This window comes from Macaca mulatta, chromosome 4 (genome assembly GCF_049350105.2).
Source record: "Macaca mulatta isolate MMU2019108-1 chromosome 4, T2T-MMU8v2.0, whole genome shotgun sequence".
Taxonomy (NCBI): Eukaryota; Metazoa; Chordata; class Mammalia; order Primates; family Cercopithecidae; genus Macaca; species Macaca mulatta.
In genome coordinates, this window is record NC_133409.1 from 43,774,025 (window position 1) to 43,800,086 (window position 26,062).

General features: G+C 43.7%; 1 protein-coding gene across 1 annotated transcript; it reads left to right on the forward strand.

Annotated features, from left to right (window-relative positions):
• Positions 1-10,135: 10,135 nt before the first annotated feature.
• Positions 10,136-21,420, forward strand: LOC144340605 (uncharacterized). The gene is made up of 4 exons (XM_078001032.1): positions 10,136-10,192; positions 16,331-16,743; positions 20,721-20,887; positions 21,035-21,420. The coding sequence occupies exons 1-4, from the start codon at positions 10,136-10,138 to the stop codon at positions 21,094-21,096; spliced, it is 699 nt and encodes a 232-aa protein (XP_077857158.1). The 3' UTR covers positions 21,097-21,420.
• The last annotated feature ends 4,642 nt before the right edge of the window (positions 21,421-26,062 follow it).

Sequence of the window (26,062 nt, forward strand, 5' to 3'; positions counted from 1 at the left end):
CCCAGCCTAAAATTCTTACATGATTACATCTCACTGCACTGTAGGTCTACATATCCACATTTGAGGTTGAACAGGCTTTTGGGGGTTGCCCCATGCCTGATCATGCTTTGGAAACATGGTTTTTAAGAGGAAATATATTACAAGTTCAAAATAACGTAAAAATTAACTTCTGTATCTCAACAGGCATCTAAATTAGAGATTACCTGCATATAATTAAACTAATTGGAACCCAACTAAGCAAAACCCTAACTAACTTGATTTTACTGGATCTCGATTTGAAAAGAGGAAAATGACATCAAAATAAATTCACATCAGAGATGTAATCAAAACACCATTTTAGAGAACATGCCGAATAAATTTAATCCAATATTCTATACTTTCAGAATGGAATATCATGATATCAAAAAAAGATCCAAAAACCTCAAAATAACCCAATTAACAAATCTAACCATCAACTATCGAGAAAACTCAACCAGAACATAAGGACACTCACTAGGAAACTTTGTATTATTAAGATCCAGTTCTTTATTCTAACATTGACACTTAGGTTTTAAAATACACTCAGAAAAAAAAAGAAAAACTAGTCTAAAAAAATAGTAAGGTCCAATCCAAAATATTGGCTAATATTTATTGTTTATTATAGAACAAGCACTGTTCTATATCTCATTTTATCCACACAATTATCATCTCAAGTATTAATACAATGCCCATTTTACAGAGGAAAAAAGTTAAGCAGAGAGGGTAATATATTCAAGGTCACACCACTAGTAAATTTTATCTCTTACATGCCATGCTCTACTGCTTCCACTTTTTTTTCTGTTTGGTTGTTTGTTTTTGGAAACAGAGTCTGGCTCTGTCACCCAAGCTGGAGTGCAGCGGCACAATCTCAGCTCACTACAACCTCCACCTCCCAGGTTCAAGTGATTCTCCTGCCTCAGCCTCCTGAGTAGCTGGGACTACACAACACGCCACTACACCAGGCTAATTTTTGTATTTTTAGTAGAGACGAGGTTTCACCATGTTGGCCAGGCTGGTCTCAAACTCCTGACTTCAGGTCATCCACCCGCCTCGGCCCCCCAAAGTGCTGGGATTACAGGCGTGAGCCACTGCGCCTGGCCATCTGCTGCCTTTTATCAAACTGTTTCAATTATGTTTGACCTCTTCAAATTACAGTGGAGTATACTGTACTAACAGCTAATTGATAGATAGATTACAGAATTAAGTAATAAATTATAAAGTTGAACTGGGTAAAGCAAAACAGGATTCCACTAAAAGTGAAAGAACACCAACTACTCAGTAAGTTTTGTGCTTGTAAATTTTCTCATGTTTATTCAAATGTTTTTATGTCCCATCCACAAGCAAAATTTCCTATGTCTGCCTCAAGTTTTCCTAGTTACATTTTTTAGGAGGCATTCTCTCTAAGATATCAAAATGAGGGTTTTATGTAATCAGTATTTAGAGAGCATAATCCTCTCTCCTCCAATTTTGTTTAAAAAGTATGTCCCTACCCTGTGATTGTGTTGAGTCACCTCCCAGCTCTCTGGATGCTGTTTAAAGTTCTAGGAAAAGGGAAATCAAGAGAGGCTGCCCCAAGCCCGAAGGCCCATGAACAAGCCAGTGGCCATGTTACTAATCTTTAAATAGTGAAGGCCTACTACCAAGTGTACCTCTAAAGGTACTTGTTCTCAAAGCAAGACTCACTGTTGCATGATAATGAAGTGTTAGTTCATAAGCCTTTAAAGTACTGTCCTGACCAGAGGCAAAAGAACCCTCTGGAAATTTAGTGTTGGCAGCTCCAATCACTGCCCCAAGCAGAGCCCACATGCTAAGGTGTCTACACAGATGCACTCCTCTGGCCCTGAGCCAGTGGATACTGCAAACGGTATTCTCAAACTGCTGTGTGCGTGAGAATCACCTGGAGGACTCTTCACACCACATCTGCAGGGCCCATCCACCGTGATTCTGATTTAGTAGGTCTGGGTGGGGCCAAGATTTTGCATTTCTAGCAAGTTCCCAGGAGATGCTTATGATGCTGGTCCTGAGGCCACATTTTGAGAACCACTGATGTAAGTTAAGGGGTATGGGTCACAATTCTCTTGGCTGGTGCCACCAGCAAGCACAACAGAATTAAAGGTACTTTCTATCAGTAAAGAGAGAGCAGAGTATTGCAGAGCAGAGTAACAGCTAGCTAGTTCTCATCCCTGCTCTCATCCTCCACTCATTAGCAAGGAAAATTCAGGAATTTCCTTGAAATGCAGGCTTGAGGTGGCATTTTACGGTGTCATACTATTTAAATATTGCAACTTTAGAGAAAGGGGAAAAAAGAAGAACATTTTTTTCCCCCTAACATAACATAAATAAAAATAAGCCAGAAATTTCATTTGTTCCTATATCGCCTATCTTCTGACACTGATCATGAATGTCTGGCAAAAGAGGCCAGAATGATAGGCAACACTAACAAAAAGACTTTGTATTTACAGACTAGGTGACCTTTCATCAGTGCAGCTCAAAGAAGCAGAGAAACTTTCTGAATTATCTATAGATTCATAACAGCAGTGTCACATGGGCCATTAATTCACCTCCATGAGTCATGCCACTGGACTAGCAGCACAATGATTTAAAATAACCAGAATAAGACAGAAAATACCTATTAACCCCTAGCCAAACTCAGAAATTTTTCAAAATTAAAATGAATTTAAAAGTTCACAAAAATTAAAACATAAAATTATGCAGATGAAGTATTTAAACACATTACAGAGGCAGTATGAACTCATCTATACCATACTTCATCATTTCATCTCTATCACTGACCAGCCGTGTGACCTGAGGCAAATTACTTTGCCTATCTGTGCCACTGTTTCCTCATCAGTAAAATGGAGGGTTGGTAATGTTCCTCTTATACAGTTTTGTGAGGATTAAATAAACTGGGCACATAGTAAGTATCCTGTAAGTATCCTACAAATGTTATCCTATAAGTGTTACTATAAATTATTAATAATATTATTAATCAGAACTTGCAAATGTGCAAAACAATGTGTTTAGATTATGTAGAAAGTACTAAAGGCACTTAAAGACATTTTTCCCACCCCATTTCACACCTTCATCGCCTGCTACCTCTATCACGAGTGAAAATTAGCCCAGAGTCCCCCAATTCTTCTATAAGCTATGTTTTTCAATTAAAACATTTAGAATAAGAGAAGCAGATCTAAGCTTAATCCTCATCTTTCCACAAGAAAAGACCCAAATTTGCACCAAGAGATGCAACAGACCTTTGTTTTAAAATCGTGTCGAGCTAAATCTAAACAGACCCCATATGTTGCCAAAAGCAGGCACCCACCAAGGTGAGAAAAGTTGAGACAGATGTCAGACTGCCATTCTGGTGAAGGGGAAAGGGAAATCTCCACATGCTTTTTAAGAAGAAAAGAGAAACATAACTTCAAAGAAAAAAAAGCAACACAATAATTTATTAGTCCAATAGGCATGCTGCTCAACTAAAGAATCATAAGGAAGTAAGGAGACAACTATCTTTTTTGACTCAATCTGTTAGCTGTAATGATACAGAGAACTGTCCTCGTAGGTAAACAATCTTAGACATAAAATATGTTTTTTGTTTAGAAGATAATAGTGGTCACTTCTAAGTGTTAGCAATATATTAATACTACACTAATTGATAGAAAAACATATCTACTCCTAAATACATCATGGGTACAATTTAAAGGTTCACATATAACTAAATCCTTGAAGAAGAGGCCCTAGGAAGCCCAGAAGAATAACAAACTTCTGTCCACTTGATAACTCTTGTGTGAACACACAGACCCCTGGGGACATCAAAAGGGCTTTACTTGGGATCCAAAACAAAATAAAGACATTGTCAGAGAGATGCACCCCAAGGCCTCTCCTATTTAAAACAGCCTCTAGATATTTACAACATGGGGGAATAGCTCACGATATCAGCTACACTTTCAAACTTCAGGACACAAATTTCTCTGTTCTTATGAACAGAGAAAGATGCACCCACTTCTGTTTAAAATGCTATTGATTACTATACCTAAATATAGATAGATCCAAACATATAAATATATTGGCCAAAAAAAAAGAGAGGAAATGAAGCCATACTCTCTGGGTTATTATTTTTTTCTTCATTATACTTTCTGCACTGTACAACTTTGGAATTTAGGATGAATATATCTTAATTTTATTATCAGAAACATTTTACGGCATACTTTGTAAGACTGAAAACTTGTTGATGTATTTTTATTTACACAAAACTTACATGGTGGGTTATATAATTCAACGATTATGTGTCTGAGTCTATACTCATGAATAATGCTCTTTTTAGTCATTTCTGTAGTAATTCAGCACAAATCTTTGGTCTTAAACAGGTTAACAACTAGAGAAAAACAACTCCACTGACCATAGCTGCTCTATTCAAATGTCTGTCAGTGTCACTCTGCACTGTGGCAGCACCACCTAGTACACTGCAGTCAGGTAGTTAAAACCAACCCAGTGAAATTAAATACACCAAACAGGCCTCATGACCAATTGCATTTACTTAGCAAATGAAGTCACCATCTCAGAGTAAAACATTCCACACTAAAATTCAAACACAGTTCTAGATATGAACATACTCCAAATTCAGAAAGTAATTCACATTTAGCATGTGGATATCTAGATTAAAAGGCAGAAAATGCCTACTTTTAAATAAACCCAACTACGTTGTTACAGACATTTAACAGAAGCCTCTCCTCCTTTTTCTTTTCCATTTTGTTTGTTTGTTTGTTTGTTTGTTTAAACAGGGTCTCACTCTCATCCAGGCTGGAGTGCAGTGGTGCGATCTTGGCTCACTGCAACCTCTGCTTCCCAGGTTCAAGTGACCCTCCAGCCTCAGCCTCCGAGTGAGCTGGGACCACAGGCGCGAGCCACCACGCCCGGCTAATTTTTGTATTTAATGTAGAGATGAGCTTTCCACCATGTTGCCCAGGCTGGTCCTGAACTCTTGAATCACAGTGATCTGCCCGCCTCAGCCTCCCAAATTGTTGGGATGGCAGGCATGAGCCATCACGCCCAGTCCGCTTTACCTTTCTTAATTTAGGAAAGGCTTAATCATCTCTTGGGAAGCTCATAAACTATTCCTAAAAATCAAGCAATAAAAAAATTAAGGGTTTAACAATTTATTCCAATGCTAATTAATCTTTTTTCCCAAATCAAAAGACTTCCCTAACAACAAAATGTAACTGAGATCTCACAAAAAATAAACCAGCTAAAAGACATACAGAACAATAAGTAAAATACTACTTTGGATTATATATATGAATGAAGAAGAGCAACAGGATAACCCAGAAATTGTGTGTATAAAAAATAGAGGGGAAAATAACATAAATTAATATTTTCATATTTGTATATAGAAACTCTGGAAGCATGTGAACAAACTAGTAAACATGGTTATCTGGAGTGGGCAACTGATGCTGGACAGAAGGAGTGAGACTTTTCACTGCATGGCCTTTATGTATGCGTATTTTTTAACAATGTAAATTATTGCCTATTCAATAAATTACATGAAAATTTATGCTGAGGTTACTTGGGCTGCATCATGGTTTTTCCACTGACCTTGGTCCTCATGTAATATAAAGGTAAGGAGCACAGGCTATGGAGTCAGGCTGCCTGGAGCTCTCTGAGGGCCCCCCAACTAGCTAATGAGCACACCCGGAATATCCTGGGAGAAGCAGGCTAGAGCCCTTGCCTGGATGGTGGTACCAGCAGCAAGACCATCAGCTGAGAAACCACCATGCACCTCAATAGCAGTTCTCAGATGCCAACATAATCAGATATAATTGGATTATGCATAATTCTATTAATTCTATTTCCTTTTTTTTACACATCATGGTCTCTGAGTCCTCAGAACATTTTATCAGATGTGTAATGTTGTCATGAGGAAAGCCCTCATATTTTACCATGTGTTATTGTAAGTTAAATTAACTAGTTACTACATAGCCCTCTGCATATTACTGATAACACCTTTATCAATTTTTCATCATAACGGGGAGTGCAGGGGAAGTAAAGTATAATAAAGGATTTCCCTGCAGGAATAATCTAAAACCATTGTCTATCCTTCCAAAGGATAGCTTTTCTTTTTTTTTTTTTGAGACAGAGTTTCGATCTTGTCGCCCGGGCTACAGTGCAGTGGCGTGATCTTGGCTCACTGCAACCTCCACCTCCCAGGTTCAAGCAATAGTCCTGCCTCAACCTCGTGAGATTACAGGTGCCCACTACCAAGCCCAGTTAATTTTTGTATTTTTAGTAGAGATGGGGTTTCACCATGTTGGCCAGGCTGGTAACACTGCTTTTCTACATGGGTGGAAATGTCTCATGAAACCGATCAGAAGAGTAAGTGAAAATAAAACAGAAGAAAATTTCTACCATACCAAAGGAAAAATAAAATTATTCCAGAAGGGTTTATATTTGTTTCTCTGAGTTTAATTTTTAGATAAAATATGCTGTAAACATTTAAAATCATTATTTTATATGTGTAGGAGTGGCACCACCCAGAAACTTACATGCAGGTTTTCTAAGTTTGATGTATTCTCAAAATGCAAATTAAACTGGCAATTTGGAATTCAGAACAGATTTTCTTCTAGAAACAATGTTGTAAATGGTCATTCTATTCCTTATTATTTAATTATATATCTAATCATCCACATGAAACTGTCAAGTACCTCAAGGAAGGACCCTGTGTAATCCTCACCACTTAGCACTAACAGAATAACTCAAATACAGTTCAGGAATGGATAAATGGATGAATGTCCTGCCGCCCTGAATAAACAAGATGCCTCACACACGGCCTAGATGGGTGTTTCCCAAATTCGCCTCATTGTAATCACCTGGGGGTCCTTGCTAGGGAGGCCTGTTCCTGGCCTCACCCAGCTGTGCTGACTCAGAATCTCCAGGAGCGGAGCGGCCTGGGAATGTTTTTCACCAAGCCCCCAGTGACTCCAATGATTCAGAAAGTGTGGGTAACCCGGAGATGAACAGCTGCTGCGCGTTCCAAGACACCCGAGGAAAGCCAAGGTGCAGGCTGAGCCCGTCAAGTTCCGGGTGAAAAAGTGACATTGAGGGCTCAGATAGCCAACCCCAGGCCAAGTGAGGCACAAGCGACAGCTCTCCCATAGCTGGGAAGCGAGGTGGGAGTTGGGCGGCCCTCCAGTTCCCACGGCAGGAGGAAATGGGGGCGAGGGGGCTCTGTGAAAGCAAGCCCGTGTCCATGTCCATAAAAAGTCCCCGGGAATAGGCCTGGCTTCCCCAGCCCCAGTGAGGCAGACAGAAAGCAACAGCTCTCCACACACTGCTGTCGGGAACCGCACATACTTTCACATGCCTGTGCAGAACTCTCTGGTTTTCCAACCAGAGGTATTTTTGTGTTTATCTCTGACACCAGCTCTCATGTAGCTGTGGTCAGCTTTCATCTTCCAGGCTTCAGTGGCACAGCCTCCGGCAGACTGGGCCATCTGTGGTGATACAGGGACACAGACACACACACATGCTAACTCAGCCTTCAATGTCACCAAAACAACAGCAGCAAATGTTAAATAAATGTTAGCTATGTGCCAGGCACCGTGCTAAGTAAGTACTTTTGATGCGTGTCTCAAATTTCTTGGCCATCTGCTAGTAGTTTGAGAGGTTTCTAAACAAAGAGAAGGGAAAGGGAAAAGCCCAAAAGCCTTCTTGTTTTTTTCTCAGATATTTGACAGGTTTTCACTGTATCTTCCTGGCCTCATCTGAGTATGGGAAGGTCATAATTTGAAGTTAGATCAGGTAACAGAGAGACAGTGCCACACGCTGTTTGGGCAGACTAATCCTGGAGAGAGCCCTGGCCTGCTTCAAAGCCCAGCTCCACTGCTTACCAGCTGTGAATGCGGGCAAACAAGTTATTTGTGCCTTCACTGTATCCCTGTCACACAGAGATAATAATAATATCCACTTCATAGAGCCATTGTACATATTAAGGTGTTTGGTGTATGGCAAATGTCCAGCATTCGTTGACAGCATCATCAGGCAATAAAAAATCCCTGCAAAGGGCCAGACACAGTGGCTCATGCCTGTAATCCTAGCACTTTGGGAGGCCAAGGCGAGCAGATCACTTGAGGCCAGCAGTTTCAGACCAGCCTGGCCAACATTGTGAAACCCCATCTCTACTAAAAATACTAAAAATCAGCTGGGCATGGTGGTGCCCACCTGTAGACCCAGCTACTCGGGAGGCTGAGGCAGAATTACTTGAACTCAGGAGGCAGAGGTTGCAGTGAGCCGAGATCGTACCACTGCACTTCAGCACAGGAGACAGAGCCAGGTTCCCTCTCAAAAAAAAAAAAAAAAAAAAAAAAAAATTCTTGCAAAGACTGTCTGACATCAGAAAACGGAATTATGCTACTGCCTTGATATTGGTAACAGGAATGACATATTTTGTTTGAATGCCAAAGTCTTTCATAGACACATCATTTGTCCAAAAAAAAGGGGAGGCCTGTGGGCACGGTGACTCACGCCTGTAATCCCAGCACTTTGGGAGGCCAAGGCGGGCGGATCACAAGGTCAAGAGTTCGAGACCAGCCTGGCCAACATGGCGAAACCCCACCTCTACTAATAATACAAAATTAGCTGGGCGTGGTGGCGCACACCTGTAATCCCAGCTACTCAGAAGGCTGAGGCAGGAGAATCACTTGAACCCGGAAGGCGGAGGTTGCAGTGAGCCGAGATCGCGCCACTGCACTCCAGCCTGGGCGACAGAGTGAGACTCCGTATCAGGAAAAAAAAAAAAAAAAATGGGGGTGGGGGGGGCGGCTGAAAGCTCCTTTTCTCAGAGAGTTCCTCAGTCAAACACAAAGCTCCAGCTCTTCTACCTTTGCCCAAAGTGCAGCTGAAGTGCGCACTGTGAGAAGTGCAGACCACAAATGAAACCGGCATGTGGGACAAGATGGCGGTCAGCACCCTCCTGCTGTATCTGAACTTCAGTTCCTGCATAAGTCATTCATTCCAGGATAGAAACCAATTTGAGGAGAAACAAAATTAAGTAAGTTACTCGGGGCCTAGTTAGGTGCAAGCCATTTTATTTTATACTTAAAACTTGATATTTTTTTTTTCTTTTTACACCTTCACTGCTGGAAAAACTTGGTTTTTTAAAGATAATAAAATGACTGCCAGAGGCAAATACTGCATTATTTTTGTTTCTGAATTGTCTCCCCAAAATATTAAGAAACTCAAATGTTTCTCTTTTGTTAAATTTTTTCCTTTGCTAGTCTAGATTTTAAAATATATACAGCTGAAATGTTAATATTAGGTTTTGCTTTAATATAGCAGGAAACTAGATTACTGCTAGATAAATAATTTCAACCTAAATGTAGGTAGCTTTTTAAGCCAGGTTATTATTTTCCCAATACCCAAAAGTCAATGAGGAGACTGATGTTTTGATTTAAAGGATATACTCTCATAATTCAAAAAATAACTCCTCTAGAAATCTGAATATTTGACAAATGCATTTAAACATAATTCTCTTTCCATAATGACGTTGCACTTTATAAAGCTGAGGAGGAAGCTATGAATGTATTGTAGGCAGAATACACACAAACTAGAAACAAGTACCTGCCTGATCTTCTTGGCAAGTGACTAATCCCTCAACACGTGACAATCCACGCATTCTATGTGAATAAAATATTAGCTAAAAGAGCCCATACAGGCTGGGTGTGCTGGCTCACCCCTACAATCCCAGTATTTTGAGAGGACAAGGCGGGAGGATTGCTTGAGGCCAGAGTTTGAGATAAGCCTAGGCAACACAGTGAGACTCCAATTTCTTAAAATAAATAAATAATTTTTAAATGTAAAAAGAGTCCATATGGTCATGAAGAGTTTATTTCAGACACAAAGTTTTTTGTTTTTTTTTAATCCCTCATCAAAAGAATCAAAGGGATTATTTATCAAAGTTGTACTTACAAATTCATCTGAACTTGAACTCTGTCTGGGTTCAAAGCCCAGCTCCATTGCTTACCAGCTATCAACGTGGGCAAGCAAATTATTTGTGCCTTAGTTATATCATCTGTCACACAGAAATAATAATAGTATCCACTTCAAATAGTATTATCAAATAGTCAAAATGAAACTCACAGAAGCAGAGAGTACAATGATGGTTACCATGGGCTGTAGGAAGAAGGTATTGAAGAGATATTGGTCAAAAAATACAAAATTTCTGTTAAGAGGAATAAGTTCAAGAGATCTATAATCAACATGGTGACCATAGCTAATAACAATGTATTGCATACTTGTAAGTGTTCTTACCACAAAAAAAAAGAGTATGTGAGGTAATGTATATATGTTAATTAGCTTGATTAACCCATGCCACAATATATATCCATATATCTAAATATCATGTTGGTGGGGCACAGTGGCTCACACTTGGAATCCCAGCATTTTGGGAGGCCAAAATGGGCAGATGCTTGAGCCCAGGAGTTTGAAACTAGCTTGGGCAACACAGTAAAACCCTGTCTCTATTAAAAATCTAAAAATTAGCCTGGCGTGGTGGCATGTGCCTGTAGTCCAGGCTACTAGGGAGGCTGAGGTAGGAGGATCACTTGAGCCACTGAACTCCAGCCTGGGCACTCCAGCCTGGGCAACAGCCAGATCCTGTCTTTAAACAAAAAAAAAAAGTTGTTTACCATAAATATATGCAACTTTAATTTTCCTATTTATTTTGTCAAAATAAATAAAAGCTTTTTAAATCCCTCAGTAGAATCACAAAATGCCAAAATTGGAAAGGCTAGTAGAAATTATTTTTGTCAAGGTCCTGTTTACAGATAAGAAAACTAAGGCTTTGAGATGTTGAATAAATTGCTCAAAATCTGTGTTAGAAAATGGCAGAGGTGAAGCCAAGCTCAGGTCTCCCAATTCCTAATCCAATGAGCTTTCTAGACTATTGCAGTGCTCCTCAATTTGCCTGGCCAAAGGACAGCATGGCATTGTTAAACACACTGGAGACTCTGGTTCAACAGGACTTTGGAAGGGTCTGGGAAACTCTAATTTTAACAAAAGTTCCAAGCAGTTCTTAAAGTTAGTCAAGTAGAGGAATCACCTGGCCTCCTTAACCTGATGGTGCAATCCGACCACTGAGCTACTGTCAGTTTCTTTTAATAAACTGAGGAACTGGGATTAGAGGGGGGTGGGGCCACACAGCCACCAACATCCTCTCTAGCATGTGGTATGTGTCAGTGAAAGCAAATCTTATGCCAAACCTTTATGAGTGGACAGGCACAAAAACAGCCACACAACCTTTTCTTAGAAGTGCAGTCAGTCAGGCACGGTGGCTCACACCAGCGATCCCAGTTCTTTTGGGAGGCCAAGGAGGGAGGATTGCTTGAGCCCAGGAGTTCCAGACCAGCCTGCGCAATGTATGGAAACCTCGTCTCTTTTCTAATTAAAAAAAAAAAAAAAAAAAAAGTGCAGTGAAGTCTCTGACTTTAGAACTCTGACAAGTGCCTTGTATTCTGAGGAAGAAGCAAAGATATGCTGACATCAGGACCAGCCAACCCTCTGGTTAGGTGAGGGGACAGTCTGTTGTGAGGTATGAGAATGCATCTTAACACCTAAAATTACTCCTCAGAAGTATGAGCCTACTGTGTCTGCCAAATTCTCAGGCCTGTTTATGCAAATGTACAGTGTATTTGCAAATGTACAGTGATAAATATGTACGATTATTATGTATCAATTAAAAAGTAATAAATATGTATAATATAACCTGGCCTTCCCTCCTATCTCACAAGGTTTTTAATTAAGTAATAAATATGAATGATACTTTTTCAATCATAAAAGTCTTAATTATAAAAAGAAAGAAATTATGAACTTCAAAAAGTTCACTGTGCTAAGTAAAAAAAGCCAGGCACATGATTCCATCTGTATGAAATGTCCAGAAAAGTCAAAAGTCAAATCGATACAGGCAGAAAGCAATCAGCAGTTGCCTAGGAATGGGAGGGTTGACAGGAAATGGGGAATGACTACTCATGAGTATGGGGTTTCTTTTCGGGTGACAAAAATGTTCTAAAATTGTGGTCATGGTTGCACAACTCTGTAAATATACTGAAAACCCCTAAATTGTACACTTTTTTTTTTTTGACACAGAGTCTTGCTCTGTCTCCCAGGCTGGGGTGCAGTGGTGCCACCTCGGCTCACTGCAATATCCACCTCCTGGGTTCAAGTGATTCTCATGCCTCAGCCTCCCAAGTAGCTGAGATTACAGGCATGTGCCCCTGTGCCCAGCTAATTTTTGTATTCTTAGTAGAGACAGTGTTTCGCCATAGTGGCCAGGCTGGTCTCGAACTCCTGGCCTCAAGTGATCAGCCCACCTTGGCCTCCCAAAGTACTGGAATTACAGGTGTGAGCCACCCCACCCAGCCAAATAGTATGCTTTAAGTGGGTGAATTGTATGGTGTGTAAATTTTATTTCAACAAAATATTTTTAGAGAGAAAGCAAACCCCATCACACAGACCTTAAAAATAAAAACAGGGGCCAGGCGCAGTGGCTCACACCTGTAATCTCAGCACTTTGGGAGTCCGAGGCGGGTGGATCATGAGGTCAGGAGTTCAAGACCAGCCTGGTCAAGATGGTGAAACCCCGTCTCTACTAAACATACAAAAATTAGCAGGGCGTGGTGGTGGGCATCTGTAATCCCAGCTACTCGGGAGGCTGAGGCAGGGAATTGCTTGAACCCGGGAGGCAGAGGTTGCAGCAAGCTGAGATCACACCACTGCACTCCATCCCAGGCGACAGAGTAAGGCTCCGTCTCAAAAAAATTAAAATTAAAATTAAAATTAAAAAACAGGACTATTAGATCGAGTGTCTATTGATTTCTGCTTAGCAAAGTCTATTTTGATGTTTACAGAGCCAAGAAGTAACTACTCACATTGCTGGCTATCGTCACTATTTTCCATGAGAACTTACTGTGTCAGCAAAATTAATGAAGTCCAACTTTTACAGACAGGAGCAGAGATTGGTGGTTAAGCATTAAAGGTTAAAGGCAGAAATAGTTTACATTTTTATTTTTGTAAAGTAATTGTCTGGATCACTTACACTGGTAGCAGTATTGTATTTTTCGTAGGGACGGGGTTTCGACATATTGGCCAGGCTAGTCTTGAGCTCCTGGCCTCAACAGATCCACCTGCCTCAAAAGATCTGTCCTCCTTCCTCAGGTTTTTACAGTTATTCTTCCTGACAGTAAGCACTAAGTCACTAAGTATTCATTCAATTCAAACATCTATTGAGTTATTACATCCAGGCATTGTTCTAAGCTCTACAAAAACAAAGACTTGGCCATCCTGGACCTCAAAGGTCCCTGCTGTCTGGCAGACCAGTGCAGAAGTCCGCTTGGTAAATATGATCGAGGTGAACCAATGCCATAGGAACATTCCCTCAACCTGGGGGTGTCTGGGAAAGAAAGTAGGAGTCTTCAATGAACATTCTCCCCAAGGCATGACAAAAAATTATTTTGGATAACTTTCTACCCATGAGATTTTGAGGAATGGCAAACTTGATGAAATACTTCTGAGGACCATTGAGGCCAGCAGGGCCAGCCCACAGGACTAAAATACTGTCTCTGTATCACAAAGAGTGTCTATACCTCTTTTTAAATTGTTCCACTGACATTCTCACATCCTTTCTTATGGTAGAGAGCTATTATTGGTCACTGAAATACGCTGTCCCCAACTGCTAAAGGCTTCTGGTAAACTGCTGGATTCTGTTAATTGCTCCTAGGGAGACTCATTAAAAGGTTTATCTGACAAGAAGGGTGGAATTAACGGTCACAGTTATCCTTAGGACTGTTTAAGGAATGTATCTAAACTTTGCTCCCCATTTCCACACTTTTTTTTTGAGATAGTCTCACTAATTTTTGTATTTTTAGTAGAGACGGGGTTTCGCCATGTTGGCCAGGCTGATCTTGAACTCCTAGCCTCAAGTGATCCACCTACCTCGGTCTCCCAAAGTGCTGGGATTACAGGCATGAGCCACTGTGCCTGGCCCCACACTCTTCTAAAGGGAAGGAACACAGGCAGTGGGACTACAGGCGAGACAATGAGAAGGTTTGGGCTTCAGGCCCGGATGTGTCATTAACCCACAGCCTAACCTGGGGTGAATTAACTGCAATGCTCTTGGACTGGATTTCCTCTCTGGGTAAGAGTTCACGAAATGGATGGCCTTTATGGTCAATTCCAAGTCTAAAAGTCTAGCCATCCATACTAATGGAGTATGTTATTCTGGAGACCTGCCTAAAATGGTACCAAACGACTTCAAACTGTAGTTTTTACACAGGAACAAGGTTTGAGGCATTGTTTTAAAAGAATTCTAACAGATGGTAATGCATTTCACTGCTTTTTAGCATATAAAAAAGCAAAGTGTGTGAAGGTGAAAGAAACCACAAAAATTAATGCCTTTATAGTCAGCTTTCTTCTCTACGTGTACATTTATACTCAGGCATAATTATATTCAATAAAAAGCCTTCTTGCATGATTACTTAAAACAAACAAACAAACAAACAAAAAATGGGGCCGGGCATGGTAGCTCACGACTGTAATCCCAGCACTTTGGGAAGTCGAGGCAGGTGGATCACCTGAGGTTGAGAGTTAAAGACCGGCCTGACAAACATGGTGAAACCCCATCTCTACCAAAAATACAAAAATTACCCGGGCGTGGTGGCAGGTGCCTGTAATCCCAGGTACTCTAGAGGCTGAGGCAGGAGAATCACTTGAATCCAGGAGGCGGAGGGTGCCCAGAGCTGAGATGGCACCACTGCACTCCAATCTGGACCACAGATATGAAATCACAACCATTTAAGATTCAAACAAACTTGTGAAAAGTTTTGAAAAGAGTTATTTCAGTCACTGTAATTAGAACAACCTTAGTTAATATGGAGAATTTGGGGGATTTCTGGCTATGGACAATAGCCTATTGGGGCATATGTACTAAAGAATAGAGAAAAGTGATACATTTAAGTATAAAACCAAACTAGTAAAGGAAGGAGTTCTTGACCTTCAGGGAGTTTCCTCTTGTTTTTTAATTCCCACAATAGATCAATTCACCTATCAATCAGATCTCGCTCATCACATTCCTTGTCAAGGGTGAAATTCTGGTTCTCCCACGCGCCTACACCCTACACAGAAAACGCTAGAAGCAACTCCTGATTGCCGTGTAGACCATGACATCCTACTAGGACAGTATATCCTACCATATGCATGAAGTCATTACTCACATTATGTAGATATATTCTGATTATGTCAACAACTTTATGAGATCATTTTGATTCTTCCCCATAGAATTTTTTTTTTTCTTGGAGGGGGAGGCTCTCCCAGGTTGGGAACTGTCCACAATTCATATGAATGTGTTGACAGCACAATCAAAGAGATGAACACAAAAATGTAAAACTGCCACATGATAATTATACAACTTGGAGAAAGATGTATTATAGCAAGCAATCTCACTGAAATTAAGTAATTGAAAATTTTGAACTCTTAGGCTGTAAGGTAGTTAAAATATAGCTAAGTTTTTCTAGCTAGCTGGAAAACGAGCTATTCGAGATTGCATATGAAGTGATTCTAGGAGAAAAAGCTATTTCATCCAGAACTGCTGAAATCTAGGCGTGTGTTACACCAACACCTCCCCTCCCACCCAGCAACCCATCAACCATCTCCAATTTACTCTTTACACTTAGGATTATGACCAAGTTCACGTACTTAAAAGGGAGAAACCACAGAGACATCACACTGAAAGTTTCTCTGCTTTGGTCCAGCAGGAAATTCCAGTTGCTTCATTCACCGGAGCCAGTTAAGCTGCTGAAATGAAATGGATGATCGGAGAGATCACTATGTCAGGACACAGACTTGACTTTCAGAGTTGGAGGAAGCCAGACAAAGATGAATGGGATTCAGAGCCTGAACTCAAGGTCAAGGTCTTCTGAATCACAAACAGCCGATGGGTCTGGGAGAAGAAAGAAAATTCAGCGCCAAATGGGAAAACCCTTAAAGTCTGCATAGTTCTGCTAGTAGGTAAGAACACAGGTAGGAGGCGGGAAGAGAGGGGGCAAGCAGCCCCAACGCTCGCCGACATCCCCAGGGTTTTACAAACGGATCGTCCTGAAGTCTCCAAAACTGTAACTACTATAAGCCCAAATGTATATTCTCCCCTAGCTTTTCCAACAGGCTACCTGCCTGTGACCCTTTTCCCACGGCCTTGGCTCCTCCTCTGTCTACAGCGCCGGTCTCGTCTCAGCCTCCCACACAGACAGACAGAGACAGACACAGACAGAAGTAGCGGACAGGGGGACTGGGCCAGCCCAATTCCCACCCTCCGCGCCCACTCCCTCGAGGCAGCCAAGACCCTCCAGGAGTCCGAGTCACAGAGCGCTCTGCGCCCCTGCCACCTGCCCAGCCTCCCGCTGGGGTCCGGCGGTCCCCACTCGAGACCCCGACATCGCGGGGCTCCGCTGCCCCCGCGCCGACCCCGGGCCGCCAGGGGGCGGGCGGGAGCAGCTCTCCGGGTGCCTCCCGACCGGTTCCCCTCCCCCGGCCCGCCGGCCACTCACGGATTTTCACTCGGCGGTGGTCCAGGCGCACAGCGGCGGCGTGCAGGGCGTCGAGGCGGCGGTGCAGCGCGGCGGTGCGGTGGCCCAGCGCGGCCGCCTGGCCCTCGAGCTCGCCGAAGATGTCCCCGGCGCAGCGCGACAGGTCGGCCAGCTGCGCCAGCAGGCAGCCCAGGGTATGCGAGCTGACCTGCTCCAGCGAGCGGAAGAGAGGCGCGCCCGCAGCCCCGGCCCCCGCCGCCACGGGCCGGCGCAGCCGCGCGGGCTCCAGGGTCCTCTGGTGGAAGGGCATGGCGGGGGCGGGCCGGCGGCGCGGGATCCTTCAGTCCGCCCCCCGTCGGCGCGGGGCGCGAGCCTGCATCCAACACAAAGGAAGTCCCAGGCAGCGGCGGGGCGCTGAGGGAAGCCTGGCGGCCCCTGCCCGCAAGGGAGAGGCCGGGCGAGCAGGAAGGACGGACGGACGGACGGACGGACGGACGGGCGCGCGGGCGGGCGGGCACCCGGGCGGCGCGGGACAGGGTTTGGGTCCGAGCCGCGGCTGCCTGGCGCCCGGCGGCGTTCCTCCACCCGCAGGGCTTCCCGGGCCGCGCGGCTAGAGGAAGTTCCAGGGGCAGCGCCGGGCGGCGGCGGCCGCGGCGGCGAGGGGAGCCGCGAGTCCCGCTGAAGTTTGCAGGCGGGCAGGAAAGCGCTGGCTGCTCCTTCCCTCCCTCCGGATTGGAGAGGGAGGAGGAAGCGAGGGAAGTGCCGCCGACACCGGGCGAGAGGGAGGGGAGGCGAAAGAAAGGAAAGGGGGAGGAGAAAAGGGCCGGCCCGGGAACCACCTGCGGCTCCCGCGGCCGCCGCGCCCAGCGCCCGCAGCCAGTGGCGGCCCCGGCGCCTCAGCGCACCCTGCCGGGGCGGGCGCGGGCGCACAGTCCCCAGACGCCCACGTCGCCGCCCCAACTCCCCTTGGCAGCCCCCGGGCGGTGGGGCAGAGCCCTCGCCCGCCCCCCGGGCCGGGGTGGAGCGCAGTGCGGGCGCCGCGGAGGCGGAGGCGCCAGGACGGCCGCGGCCAACTCTGCTCGCGCTGCTCACCTGCGCCCCTGCCCACAGCGCTTCGCAGTCTGGAGCGCTCCGCCCGGCGGGGAACGCCCCGGGCCCCTCGGGGTCCCCCGGTCTCTCCCACTTCCCTTCTGGAAGGTGGCCAACGCTTCTGGGCCGCCCGGGTGGACCTCAAAGAGAACGTCTTTAAATGTCCTGTGGCCAGGGGTTCTGTAACCGACTAGGAATCAGCGTCCGAATCGGAACAACTTCTCTAGACCTCTTTTCAGGGGGCGTCCAGTGAGTTTTTTCCAGCAAGGTAACTCCCCCTGTGACTGCCTGCTACTACAGCTGGAAAGGTCCAATCTGAAATGTGACTAATCTGGGTTTCTTCACCAAGCATGTGAGTTAGGGGTGGAGAACTAGAACCTAGAACCCTGAATTCGGAGCCTGGAAGATAGGTAAGCTACATGCTATTGAGATCGTGGTCATGGGACACCCGCTAACACAAACCTTCTGGTAGGAAGTATTTGAGAAGACTGGGTCCAGTATCCCCAAGCTAAAATCTCACTAGCCCATCGCTGTGTTTGCTCAGAAAAGGAATCTGGGTTCTTTGGTTTCTGCTTTCCAGTTGACCCTGCTTGCTCCTCTGTTTCATGGCATTTTGGGAGTCAGTCTCCCAGAGCAGCGCTGATTGTAATGAGAAGCGCGTTCCCTCACTGGGGCACAGGAGCAGTGGGAGACAAATGGGCCTGGGAAAGAGCTCCTCCAGATAAAACTTAGTAGACAGATACGGGTTGTGGTGGTGTTGTTTTGGTCTTTATCCTGTTGTACAGCGCCTCATTTTTTACAATGTGGGCCAGTAACAGTTTCATATCACCTACTCGGACCACCTTCGGGGTTGTTATGAGGCTCAAAGGAACTGCTGCTGTCTGTGAAAAAAAACATGCTTTGCAATTTATGAAACACTGGATAAACATCAGGAACCGTATAAAAGCGTGCTGCTTCCTCAAGAAATACTAGTTGAGTGCCTGTGTGTTGGACACTGGCTAGAGGTAAGGTAATGTGCAAAGCAGGCTCTGTCCCTGTCGTCATGAGACTCCCATATAGTGGACCATGCATAACATTTTTAAATTATATATAATATGGCCGGGCACGGTGGTTCATGCCTGTAATCCCAGCACGTTGGGAGGCTGAGGAGGACGGATCGCCTGACGTCAGGAGTTTGAGACCAGCCTGGCCTAGTCTCAAACATGGTGAAACCTAGTCTCCACTAAAAATACAAAAATTAGCCAGGCGTAGTGGTGGGGGCCTGTAATCCCAGCTACTCTGGAGGCTGAGGCAGGAGAATCACTTGAACCTGGGAGGCGGAGGTTGCAGTGAGCTGAGATTGTGCCATTGCACTCCAGCCTGGGCGACAGAGCCAGACTCTGGAAAAAAAAAAATTATATACAATATAATTTGCCTATTTAAAGTGTATGTAGTGCTTTTTAGTATATTTACAATGTTGTGCAAACATCACCATGATCACTTTTACAACATTTTAATCACACTGGTCTCAAAAAAACAATTCTCTTTAGTCCTCAGTTCCCTCCCTCCCAAACCATCACTAGCCGATTGCAACCACTCATGTGTCTATGGATTTGCCCATTCTAGAGGTTTCATATCAATGAAATCATACAATGTGTGATTGTTTGTGACTGACTTCTTTCACTTAGTGTAATGTTTTCAGAGTTTATCCGTGGAGTAGCATGGATCAGTTTTGATTCTTTTTTTAAGGCTGCATAATATCCCATTGTTTGGATATGCCACATTTTGTTTATCCATTCATCAGTTAATGGACATTTGGGTGTCTACTTTTTGGCTATTATGATTAATGCTACTGTGAACATGTGTGTACAAGTTTTTGTGTGGATGTGTGTTTTCATTTCTCTTGGATACATACCGAGGAGTGGAATTGATGAGTCATGGTGCCAATCTGTTTTCCAAAGTGACTGCACCATTTTACCTCCCAACCAGCAATGTATGAGGGTTCCAGTTTCTTCACATCCTCAGTAACACTAATTTTAATGTCTTTTTTATTACAGCCATTTTAGTGGGTATAATATCTCATTGTGGATTTGATTTGCATTTTCCTGATAGCTAGTGATAATGAGCATCTTTTCATGATTTTATCAGCTACCTTTTATCTTCTTTGAAAAAAGATAACATTGTAGAAATGTCTGTTCAGATTCTTGGCCATTATTAAATCAAATTTTTGTCCATTTCTTATCAAGATATAATAGTTCCTTGAATATTCTAGATACAAGTCCCTTAGGTGTAACATTTACTTCCTAATTGCTTTAACAGTCTATTGTGGGTTTTTTGTTTTTTGTTTTGGGACATAGTCTCGCTCTGTCACCCAGGCTGGAGTACAATGGGGCGATCTCGGCTCACTTCAACCTCCGCCTCCTGAGTTCAAGCGATTCTCCTGCCTCAGCCTCCCATGTAGCTGAGATTACAGGTGCCTGCCACCACACCCAGCTAATTTTGTATTTTTAATAGATATGGAGTTTCACCATGTTGGCCAGGCTCATCTTGAACTCCTGACCTCAGGTGATCCACCGGCCTCAGCTTCCCAAAGTGCTGGGATTACAGGCACGAGCCATAGCACCCAGCCCAGCATTGTCCTTTAGTTTATTCCATCTTCTGTTTCCTTAAGACTTTCCCATTGGTTTGAAAAGAATTATGATTTAGCCACATAAACTAATAAAAAGAGGGCAAGCATGTTTTTGTAAATTTGTCATCCTGGGGCAATATCAATAGAATTTTTTTTGATAAAATGATTTCACTACTCCACAAGCAGAATGGAAATTCTATATATAACCAACACATGGAATTAACAGGACTTATGGGTGTGTCCATAAAAGCAACTGAATTTTTAGTCTTCTGCTATCCCTTTAATAATCTATTCCATGAGGATAGTTCTTCCTCTTCCACAGAATGAAACTCAAGCAGTCCCGTAACTTGTTTATTCTCTCAGGTAATAGAAAATCCTGTTACTTTAAGAGAAAAACCCTGCTCTTAATTCAGTAATTAAAATGTTGTCCCCTTCCCCACCAGGGGCCTCCTGTGGGCAGAAGTGCGGACAAGGAGCTTTGTTCCTCCCCCATGTCACCCTCCCATGGCCCAGTTGCTAGCCATGGTAAGGGGAAAGAGGGGTGGAGGCCGCAGGAAGGCATGTAGTGAACTGGACCTCTGGTGGAAAGGCATCACCCACGCTGGGCTTGGTGGGTATTTGAAAGTGACTCTTCCGTGAACACTGTTGTGAGCCCTCACTGGGAATGTTTGGCCATGCTTCCTGACACTGGCAATGAATTTTCTCTAGCTGCTTATTCTACCCCAACCTTGGTTTTCCTTCTGTCCCCTCCACACAGACTCTCAGCATCAGGGTCCTGTCAACCCTTCAGTGAGACTTTTTCAGAAGAATCCCTTTTAAAATGACCTCAAGCTGACCTTCCTGCTGAGGATTCCACATATGGTATCTGAGACTCACACAGTGTGGTTGGAAGATAGCACAGTGACCTCCCAGGCACGGCCCTCTGCCAACCCTCCACTGGCTGCCCTAGGATGCTGGCCTTCCTCCGATGGGAGTCAGGCCCAGTCTGCTGTTGGCCAGGAGCAGCCAGCAAGCTCCCTGGGAGGCCTGGAGAAGCCCTTCTCACTCAGCTTGGTGTTCGATGCCAGTGCCCCCACCCATTGTGGGGTGAGGGTGGGACTCTCAGCACAGCCCTGTCCAAATAAATTCTCAAAAGCCCTCCTCCATTTGCAGTCACTTGAGTCTTTTGTAGCCTGTGTGATTGAGCATCTAAGCAGTCCTCAGCTATTTACTTTGAAATTTCGTAAGTGATTTTGGTAGCTGTCATTTCTTGATGCATCAGTCACAACTTCCCTTCTAACATCCCATTAAGTAACATCTAAAACAGAACAAAAACATTGTGCCAACTTCTTCCAAGAAGAATTTAATGTCACTTCCTAAGTTAAGCAGTTGGGCCCTGTCCCATGACTGTTCATCTCTGCTCAATAGTCATCAGGATCTGAGAAAACAGAAAGGAGCCCTGGGGGCCTAAGCTGTGTGTTTGTGTGTGTGTGTGTGTGTGATTATGAGGAACATTCTCCATTCTGTTTTTCATTAATATCTAAAGGGAAATTCTATTAAATCAATTCCAAGACCAAAAATCGTGGACATTTGCGTGCTTTTTAAAGACTCTAAAAACAAGTGGAATGTATAAACTATATTCTTTCCCAACTTTTTGATATATTGTACAATTGTTCGTGAATTGAAAGTCTAATGATTAATACATTTTTTTGTATTATCTTACCTGCTAGGGAAAAAAAAATTGCCATGATGCGAAAAAGATGCAACAGGCACTGTGGGGTATAGCATGTAACAGTCTTCTGTCCATGAAATACTGTGGTTTATATGCAGGATTAGCCATTTATATGCAAGATTAGCCCAGTGGTAGAAACCTCAGTCCAGCCAGTCTGGAGACTAGTAAACAAAAAAGAGACTTTTCTGCTTCTAACAGACATAGGCAAGTGGTAATTTCTCACCAAATTAAAAATAACACTGGTCTTTGATTAGCTAGAGAGATTGTCTTAAAATGCTTATCTGACTGTGTCCCCCTCCCCCAGCTCAAAAATCCGTAAAGCTTTTCCATTACTTTTTGAATTAACAAAAATGAGGTCCACAAAACCCAGAGAGTGTTGTCCCTACCTTTCTCTCAAGCTGATTCCCTGTCTCCCTCGTCCTGTACTGCCCCCGCCCGCCTTGTGATCTGGGCCATATGGATTCAATGCCTCCTCCATTCTCCCTTCTCTCTCTCCTTTGTTAAGTTAGCTTTTCAGATTTTGGTTCAAATGTCACTTCCTTGACCAAACTTGCCCTCCCCTCCCAGGCCAGATCAAGTCTTTCTATTCTAGACCACTAAACTTTTTGAACATTTAAGTGTTTCTATTTATATATTTATATACTTTTTTATTATCTATATTAGGGCCCTGAAAAGAAACAGATCAACTCAGAAGATTCAATTAAGAGAACTTAATGAAGAAACAAAAACCAGAGGTGCTGAGGCACTCAGGAACTAGCAAGAGCAGGAAACCTTTACAACTCCTTGGTTCAAAGGGTTGGAAGGGAGCATCACCTCGATTCCCCACCCCAGGGATGGAGCACTCATCTACTAGCAGTTGGAAGTGCGGGGGCCAATAGGTCTCAACCAGATTCCTCTCTGGGACCTGTTCTTGCCTAACGGGAACTTCCTCACCCGAAAGTATATCCCCTTTCCCTGGGGCAGCCTCATGCAATGACTGGTCTATGCAGAGGTATGAAGATCCAGTTCACGTGCCCCAAATTGGGACAACTAACTGCAGGGCCATCCTAGCCCACTCTGCCCAATCCTGATCCTCTCACTCGCCCACCCCAAGTGGTCATCCCATGAACACTCCCAAGCTAACCTCCTAAGGGCACAGTATCAGGGACTGCTTTGCACAGAACCTACCTGGAGAAAGGGCCAAGGTGAAGAAAGTGTCACCCAAGCCTTGTAAGGGCTTCCACTTTGGGCAAGCAGTGAATAGGGAAGACAGATCTCTGCCTCTCCCACTTCTCTGTCTCCTGCCTGGATCTTCTATTGGTGGAAGCCATTGGGTAATGTAACCCACGGGGATCAGCCTTCTGGGGTAAAACACAGCAGAAGATAGATAATAGTGGGGAGAAGAGGGCAGAGACAAAATTTCCCCTTAGTAATCTGCCGTACATACAGTGGCAAAAGAAGCCCCAAGTAACTAAGAGTCTTAGCTTCCAATTTAATAGAACTATGACTATTGATGTAGTTTGGATGTGTGTCCCTGCCCAAATCCCTTGTTGACACGTAATCCCTAATGTTGGAGGTTGGACTTGGTGGGAAGTGATTGGATCATGAGGGCAGATATCTCATGAATAGTTTAGTATCATTCCTGTGGTACTATCCTGGCAACAGTGAGTGAATTCTCACAAGATCTGGTTATTTAAACATGTGTGGCACCTTGTGCCCTAACTCTTGCTCCTGCTCTGGCCTTGTGATGTGCCTGCTGCTCCCTTCACCTTCCACCACGATTGTAAGCTTCCTGAGGCCTCCCCAGGAGCTGAGCCCAATATCAGGCTTATTACACAACTTGCAGAACCAAGAGCCAGTTAAAACTCTTTATAAATTATCTAGTCTCAGGTATTTATAGCCACATGAGAGCATCTTAACACAGCTATGTTCTCTAGTAGAAGGCTCATTCCTTCTTTGTTAACAAGGACTTCCAATCAAAAGCCAGCTGGCAAGGGAACCTGAGGAATGCTGCATCAATCAGCCTTTTCAGACATGAAAGTATGGAGGAAGAGGAGGAAGACAGCATGTATTAGTTTGGTGCAAACGTAATTGCAGTTTTTGCATTATTTAAATTTGCCATTTGATATTGGAATACATTCTTAAATGTGGTTATGTTATACATCATTTTAATGCACATTTCACACTTTGTGTGGTTTTTTTTTTTTTGCTAATGACTTATTACTTGCTGTTTATTTTATATTTATTTTAGACTATGGAAATGATAATTAGACAAAAAGCAAATTCGAGCAATTTTCTTATTTGAGAAAGCAACAGAGACAACTCGCAACATCAATAATGCATTTGGCCCAGGAACTGCTAACAATCATTCAGTGCAGTCATGGTTCAAAACATTTTGCAAAGCAGATGAGAGCCTTGAAGATAAGGAGCATAGTGGCCAGCCATCAGAAGTTGACAGTGACCAATTGAGAACAATCATCCAAGCTGAACCTCTTACAACTTGCAAAGAATTCAACGTCGGCCATTCTACAGGCATTTGGCATTTGAAGCAAATTGGAAAGGTGAAAAAGCTCGGTAAGTGGGTGCCTCATGACCTGAGCAAAAATTTTTAAAAATCATCATTTTGAAGTGTGATCTTCTCCTATTGTATGCACAATGAACCATTTCTTCATCAGATTGTGACGTGCAATGAAAAGTGGATTTTACAGAAAATGGTGGCAACCAGCTCAGTGGTTGGACTGAGAAACAGCTCCAAAGCACTTTGCAAAGCCAAACTTGTACCAAAAAAGGTCATGGTCACTGTTTGGTGGTCTGCTGCTGGTCTGATCCACTACAGCTTTCTGAATCCTGGCGAAACCATTACAGCTGAGAAGCATGTTCAGCAGATCGATGAGATGCACAAAAACCTGCAGCACCTGCAGTCGGCATTGGTCAACAGAAGCGGCCCAGTTCTTCTCCACAACAACGCTCAACTGCACATCACACAACCAACGCTTCAAAAGTCAAACGAACTGGGCTACAAAGTTTTGCCTCATTCACCATATTCACCTGACCCTTCGCCAGCCGACTACCACTTCAAGCATCTTGACAACTTTTTGTGGTGAAAATGCTTCCGCAAGGAGCAGGATACAGAAAATGCTTTCCAAGAGTTCATAGAATCCCGAAGCACAGGTTGTTTTGTTTGTTTGTTCTGTGACGGAGTCTCACTCTGTCGTCAGGCTGGAGTGCAGTGGTGCAACCTTGGCCCACTGCAACCTCCACCTTCTGGGTTCAAGCGATTCTCCTGCGTCAGCCTCCCAAGTAGCTAGGACTACAGACACGTGCCACCACACCCAGCTAATTTTTTGTATTTTTAGTAGAGATGAGGTTTCACCATGTTGGACAGGATGGTCTTGATCTCTTGACCTTGTGATCCACCCGCTTCAGCCTCCCAAAGTGCTGGGATTGCAGGCGTGAGCCACCGCGCCTGGCCCCAAAGCACAGATTGTTATGCTATAGGAATAAACAAACTTATTTCTTGTTGGCAAAAAATGTGTTGATTGTAATGGTTTCTATTTTGATTAATAAAGATGTGTTTGAACCTAGTAATAAATTATTTAAAATTCACGGTCTAAAACCGCAATCACTTTTGCACCAACCTAACAGGAAATAACCAGCACCCTACTGTGCTATTGTATTAGTCCATTCTCATGCTGCTATGAAGAAATACCCAAGACTGGGTGATTTATAAAGGAAAGGGCTGTGAGACTGACCCTACACCAATTCGTTAGCTTGTCTGGGCCTCCATTTCCTCATGATGAAAAGCATAAAGTTTTCTCCTCTACCTATACATTAATTTCTGTTTTGCTTTTTTTTTTCTTTTAGCTGTCAGAAGCATGGGCATCCTACCTATACATTTAGCTGTGCTCATACATTCATCATTACTTCCTTCCTCCATCCTAAAGCAGAATGCAATTCTATCCAAGATGTTCTTGGCACCTGGGCTTAGGAGTCCATCTGTTCCTGCACCCTCCACAACCTTTCACCAAGTATTACCCTCTGTTTTTGCATCTTCACCTTTTCTTTCTCCGTTTGCCACTCAATATTTAAAATACA